Raw genomic sequence first — 7,053 nt, 5'->3', positions numbered from 1 at the left:
TGCAACTTTTAACTTCCGTTTTGGATAAAGCCTTTGCCAAAATGCACTCAGGCCCTACCAGGTCCTACTAGCAGGAAGAAGCAACTCCTGGGGCTCTATGATGCTGGATAATCTTACAAAGTATTTAAATCTAGTGTTAGAATAGAGGATAAAAATCAGGTCCTCTAAAAATTGTGAATGCTCCTTCAGCCATAGGTTAATGTCCTTCATCACATTTTACTTCAGCTAAATTGGCCTGCAATTTTGTCAAGGCACAACAATTGAATGGGAGGCCAGGCTTCCCTGGGAGCTCTGGTGGGGAAGCATGCCTAGCTTGAACACTTACAGGTGGAGACCAAGAGTTGACTTCAGTGGACTTGTGCCCAAGAGTGAGCGAAATGCCACGAGCAAGAAAAGCTGTCTCATTTTAGGAGCTAAGTCTACACAGAAAATCAATTTTCTGACCTGGCTTCAGACAAAGAGGTACTTTGGAAGGTTAGGCGATAAGTTCTTTTGGCTCAAAGAATGGTGGGGTATTTCAACTTGGTTTAGGGTTCAGAATCCTAGCGTTTCTTGAGCCAGCACTGCTTCAAGAGAATAGGGATAAATCTGGAGATTCCAGATTTGGAGGGGAGTCTGAGTCACCTGGGTGGACTTTCTCTGAAGGAAAAGGTATAGTGAGGAGGCCCGCATTAGGTTGTTAGCTCTCGCAGGTCATTTCAGACACCCCGCACTCTGAGTGCTGTTTGAAAGAAGGTGAAGGGTAGCAAGCCCAGGAGATTCCAGTGCTTGATGTGGTGGCCCAACTTTCTGCTTGAAATCTCAGGAGTTCTGTCTGAGGAATGAGATTGGATGTCAAAGAAGCTCCTTGGAGAATACTGAGGGTTATTGATATGGGCAAGGAAAAGTACTTCAATCTGATCCCTTGCCTTTGTCCATTAAATTTTAGATGTGGAAGCGTAAGCATGATTAGTGATTCAATGTCTAAACTTTTCGTGTATTCTTGGGCGTGGGTACTGTTTTTTTTCTGCATCTAGTATAACTCTGTGCACTGTGTATGCTGAACTTTTGTGCAGAAAAAAATTACAAGGTATCATTTATGTACTTGTATGTATATCCATTGCCCCCCCCAGTTTGATTTGTATATTTTGCATATAAGTTGTATGCTGTGTATTTGCACATGGGGTAAATACATCCCTTGCAGATATTCTGTGTTGGTATGCACAGTCTATGTTTGGGCAGCATATGTATGTTTTGTCTACCTTTTATTTGTATGATTTTTGTATTATTTTGGCCCATATGTATTTTGCATATATGTTGCATATTTTATGTTTGTGTGTGACAATGATGTGTCATTCATTTTAAGATGCATTGTGTGTGCACATTTTATGGTTCCTAGGCCAAGGATTTTGTGAATAGGTAACTTCCCCTGACTTAGACCTGCATGAGTTGCTTTAACCTTCAACCCTTCAAAGTATGTCCCTCCCACCCCATGTCATGAAGTTCAGCACCGCCTCCCACAAAGGAGAAGAAGAGAAGCACAGAGGCTTTGTGCCCGGCATGGGATGCCCTGCAGTCACCTGGGGAAGTGGGTGACCAAGAACTAATGAGCACCCTAGACTAGCACCCTTAGCTGGTGCCCCCTCCTCTAAGACAACTGTAGATACCAACTAGTGAACAGTGATGCCTGGGTTGGAATCAATACCGAACAGCCTGACCATGATTCACTGTGTTTGGGGAATTTAAGCCACTGTGTCAAAAGGCAAAGAAACTCAGCATGAAGAGGCGAAAGCTGTCTCCCACAACTCTTTCTAGGACCAACACATTTTCTACTTTGAGGCTGTACAGTGATCATTCATTCTTTACCTATTCTTGGGGTGGGGGTAATTCTTTACCCATTCGTTGGCTTTTTTTTTTTTTTTAAAGGGCAGCTCTTATTACCAGTGTGCTAGGGAGAGAGTCTGAGTTTAGTAATCAAAATGATGCTTTGGGCCATGCAGAGAATCCATCCCTTGGTTCTGGAATTTGGAAATTTCCACCAATAGGAGGCTTCCTTTAAGTCTAGATCAGCAGAATCTGGTCCCAGGGAGTTTTACTCCTTGGTTTCAGAGCAAAGGATCCATTCTAGGGACAGGTTCATGAAAATGATGGATGCAGAGCCAAATGATAGCGAACCAAACAGGGGACAGGATAATAATTGAGATGATTAATGGGATGAACTGTAAAGAGGAGGCCTAGGGTGGGCCTGGCCCAGGATAGCTGGAGTTGTGAGGGCTCTAGGACCCTTGTGCACTCAGGAAGACAAGCTTCAGCCATGAGAAACTGAAGCTGCAGCACATGGAGGGCAGAGAGACAATTCTAATGTCTAGGAATCTATGAACACTGGAGTGTGTCTGAGGCAATGACAGCAAACCCAGGTCCAGTGGGTTTTACCATACCCATTGGGCTTCTTATACAACCAACCCACCAAGCAATGGATTTGCTCCTGAATCTGAACTCCAGAGAATGAATATATATATGTGTGTGTGTATATAACATACATATACACACACTTGTGTTTGTATATATATATTCTAGTGCACATAGTCAAACACATGCATAAATTGCCCTGTGTCAAAATATTGCATAAGCTTATACAATGTTCAAATGCAATTTTTCTATAGCTTACTAGAGGAACACATGAGAGAGAAAGATAGATAGCTAATATATATTTATATACATTGAACCCACAGATCTGCCTGTCCTCAGAATCAATGCCCTGGTAAGCTTTGTAGTCATGCCCATGACTAGATTAATTCCTAAGTTTCAGCCATGTGAGTGTTTAGACTCTGCTTTTTCTGTTCATTCTCCTGGTGTGGCAGGGTCTTTGCTCTCATTGAAAGAAGAGAGATGGGTGGGCCGGAGGGCCAGCCAGAAGTTTTGGTTCCCCATTCCAAATAGTCTATTTGCTTTTCCCTGATGGAGGGCTTTTGCCTTCTGATGGGGAAAAAAAACCTAGTTCAATACCATCCCAAGGCTATTAATACTCTACGTATGAATACTGTATAGGCTACTAGGAAAATAGATTATCTTCTGTGTTTTAAATATTGAGATTCATGCAGTGAACACCCATGCAGCTCTATTGCATGACTGGTATACTCCACTGCAGTGTAGTGGAGCTGGGCCACACCATCAGGAAAGCAGATGTCTGCAAACTCCAGAGTGAAAGAAGAAATCAAACATGTTCTGTGACCCTGAAGCTTGCAAAAATGGTCTCTGAAGCTGAGAAGTCCCTGAATTAGGTAGCTTCTCTCCATAGGCCTAAGGGAACAAATCTGAAACTTGACAACTCATATTTGGTCATATTAACTGTCCCTCCCCCACCCACCCTGGGCTTCCCTCACATCGACACTGCAGAGAAAAAGCAGAATGCAGCATTTCCGTTACGAAACATAAGCCTCCGGAGCATCTAGTCGGCAACTGCAATTCACAAACCCCAGCCTGTGACACAGAAAGTAATCCCAACACACAGGACTGTGTGTTCTTTTCAATGCAAAAATGGGACTGACCTTTGGAGTAGTCACCAGAACTTTCAAACTAAGCCCTGATGGTGTTCCTCTGTGAAGGGGTAGGTGGGCTGAAGTGGGGTGGTAGGGGGTGGCAGGGAGAATGCACCTGCCAGGTGTGTTTGCATTTAGTTAGGGAGTTAGGATGGTGTTGATATGATGGATTGTGTGTGGACTATGAGGTGGCCGCATTGTGCCAATCTGAGAGGCTGGCTCCATAGGTGACTCCCATCTTTAGAAACCTGTAAGTCAGTGATGAAGATTTCTTGAAAGCCATGATAAATATTCTGTGTTCTAAATCAAAAATCAAAAGGTCAAAAGTCACTTGCACAACTATTGCTTTCCATGCAGAACCAGATGCACACTTTAGAACACTGACTACAATGCAGGCTATTATGCAACATCTGCATTAGTCCTGTTGAGCTGTGAGTACATTAATAGGTTTCATCAGACATCAGTTAACATTTTGGTAATATTCACATAGTTTGTGTTAGCCAGTGTACAGTTGGCTGTTTTTAAGTTCTCCTCTCTAAAGTCCTCATTACTGTTGTTCACTCCCTCCTGTATCTCCATGTAATCAGACTTACTTATGGTAGAGGCACTTCTACTTTTCTTTAGGTCAGGGGAGGACGGGATCTTTGGACAGCTTGTCACTTGCAAGTACTGGGCCTGCTCCTCTCCCTCTGTCTCCCGGTGGTAGAAGTAGTTGAAATTAGACACTATGACAGGGACTGGTAAGGCAATGGTTAATACACCTGCAATTGCACACAGGGAACCCACTATCTTTCCCCCAATGGTAGTTGGAACCATGTCTCCATAGCCTACAGTTGTCATGGAGACGACTGCCCACCAGAAAGCATCCGGGATGCTGGGGAATTGGGAATCTCGCTCATCGGCTTCTGCAAAATAGACAGCACTGGAGAAGAGGATGACCCCAATGAAGAGGAAGAATATCAAGAGGCCCAATTCCCTCATGCTGGCTTTGAGGGTCTGACCTAGAATCTGCAGACCTTTGGAATGTCTGGACAACTTGAAAATCCGAAAGACTCTTACCAACCGGATGACACGGAGAATGGCCAATGACATGGCCTGCTGGCCTTGCTGGGCGTCCTCTGGCTTCTCAGCTAACTCTGTCCCCAGGGTTATAAAGTAAGGGATGATAGCCACAATGTCAATGATGTTCATAATGTTGGTGAAGAAGCCAGCTTTGCTGGGACAGGCAAAGAATCTCACCAGAAACTCAAAGGAGAACCAGATGATGCAGAGAGTCTCTACAATGAAGAAAGGGTCGGTGAAGGAGGTGGATTGCTGGTACCCGATGGTGCTGTTGGAGTAGGTGTGGAAGGTCACCCCACCACCATGCATGTCCTCATTCTCATCCCGGAAGATGGGCAACGTTTCCAGACAGAAGCTGACGATTGAGATCAGAATGACCATGACGGATACAATGGCTATAATCCTGGCAGGCCCTGAGCTCTCAGGGTATTCAAAGAGAAGCCACACCTGTCTCTGAAACTCATTTTCGGGCAGAGGGCGCTCTTCTTCCTTGATGTAGCCTTCATCCTCCCGAAACATCTCCATTGCTTCTTCTCCTAGCTCATAAAACCGGATTTCTTCAGAGAATATATCTAAGGGCACATTCACAGGTCGCCTCAACCTGCCTCCAGACTGGTAGTAGTACAAAATGGCATCAAAGCTAGGCCGGTTGCGATCAAAAAAGTACTCATTTCGCAGGGGATCGAAGTACCTCATCCGCTTCTTGGGGTCCCCTAAAAGGGTCTCTGGAAACTGGGCTAGGGTCTTTAGCTGAGTCTCAAACCGCAGGCCTGAGATGTTGATCACCACCCTCTCACAGCACTCGTGGTCTGCCTCTGGGTCATAGGTGTCCTGTGGGTGCCCAGGGAGGGCAGCAGCCTCGTCCACTGGGTCTCCGGTAGCCACTGTCATAATTGGGCTGAGGAGAGTACTTTACTCTATGCCTTCCAGCTGCTTGCAGCAGGGGGCTCAGGGTGCTGGTAACTGGGCCCCAAGAAACTCAGAAGCATTAGTCTGTGCTCCTGCAGGAGAGCCCCAGAGCCCTCTGAGAGCTGGAGACACAGCCTCGCTTGGCTGAAAGACAGAGGCAGGTAAAGACATGAGACCACCAGTCATTGGCAACCTGATATGAGCTGTACTTGATGTCCCCCATCTCTCAGCCAAGAGTTCAGAAACACAACCATACCATTACCCCTGCCACTGAAGCTACTTTCACCTTGTAACTTGTCTAGGGATCAGTAGGGTTCAGGGAACAATCTTTCAATTATAGAGTGGCCTGCACTGGAGGCAGGTGCCCGAGGTACCACACGGCATCCTGGGACACAGCTCCATAGGAGGAGGTGAGGAGGGAGCCCTCTGCCAGGCACTGCGCTAAAATGTTTCGCCAACACCTGCATCACCTCATGGTAGGGTGTTTGGGGCCTGGGTCTTCGTCCCTGATACCACCCCCAATGACTCTAGTTGGCTGTTATTGATTGATTGATTTACCTGGCCAGGCAGGAGCCTGAGGTTCTTTTCGTTGAAAAGCAGATCAGATGCCACAGGAATCCTAGCTACACAAATAGGCAGCTCAACTCCCCATCACATCTTCTCACTTGAGCTGGAAATAATGGTGAGTCATTCCGAGCAGGAGGGCAGGCTCCAGGTCCTGGAGGTGTGCTCTAGGACTGGATAGGGCGGAGGAACAGTTTGATGCTTGGCCAGGGGCATTCAGGACTTGAGAAGAGTGAAGCCTGGGTCTGAAGCCTTTGGAAGGAAGGAGGTAAGACGCACAGCTCAGCAAAAACCAGAGTCCTCCTGGCTGTCCTCAGGAGGTGTGACGTGGCCTGGAAAACACAGCAGCAAGGTGGAACCCAGGGCTTTCAGGCAGCGGGAACCAAGACTTAGAAGGACTCTGGCAGATCCCCTCTTTGCAAGTGGCAATCCCCCATGCCTACTTTTCATGGTGGCAGTGGCCGAGAACTCCCATGGACCCTCCTAGCCTCTCCTGGGTAAGCCTTTCTTCCTATTAGCTTGAAGCGCTTTCTCCTCCTAGACCTCTGCTGCCACCAGGAGCGACCCAGCTTTCTCTATCCCAGTGTCAGAACACCTATCTCCCAAAGGGAGGGTTTTCCCCTCTGACCTTAGCCGTGTCCCGGTGAAGAAGCAATCCTTCCTCCTCCAACACACATGCCTACCCAGCTAGAGAGACCCCTGCACACAGCCAGATCGCCTCGGTAGAATGCTGGATAGCCGGGGTCGCTGAACTTACTCTCCCTCCGGGATCCCTGGGCCTCAGGCCTTGCTCTGGGTTGGGTGGCATTTGTTTGAGCTGGGCAGGCACTCGACCACTGATTTCTTCCCAAGAGAAAATCCCTCACATCTCGGCAGGGAAGCACAGAACAAACGCTCAAGCTGTTTGGCTGTGAGGAGGATTGGCTTCACGGAGAGGGGGAGCCTAGAGGAAGCTGGCTTCCGGGCTGGCCCCCCGCCGACCCAATCCCGCCGGCCCCAG

General features: G+C 47.3%; 1 protein-coding gene across 1 annotated transcript; it reads right to left on the bottom strand.

Annotated features, from left to right (window-relative positions):
- Window positions 1-3,356: 3,356 nt before the first annotated feature.
- Window positions 3,357-6,379, bottom strand: Kcna2 (potassium voltage-gated channel subfamily A member 2). The gene is made up of 2 exons (XM_059264946.1): window positions 6,048-6,379; window positions 3,357-5,633 (listed from the first exon to the last, which is right to left on the bottom strand). Exon 2 carries the CDS (start codon window positions 5,469-5,471, stop codon window positions 3,972-3,974), a length of 1,500 nt encoding a protein of 499 aa, XP_059120929.1. The 5' UTR covers window positions 5,472-5,633; window positions 6,048-6,379; the 3' UTR covers window positions 3,357-3,971.
- Between the last annotated feature and the right edge of the window lie 674 nt (window positions 6,380-7,053).

Source organism: Peromyscus eremicus, chromosome 6 (genome assembly GCF_949786415.1).
Source record: "Peromyscus eremicus chromosome 6, PerEre_H2_v1, whole genome shotgun sequence".
NCBI lineage: Eukaryota > Metazoa > Chordata > Mammalia > Rodentia > Cricetidae > Peromyscus > Peromyscus eremicus.
The sequence above is the reverse complement of the archived record's forward strand: the minus strand, read 5'-3'. Positions and strand labels throughout refer to the sequence as shown.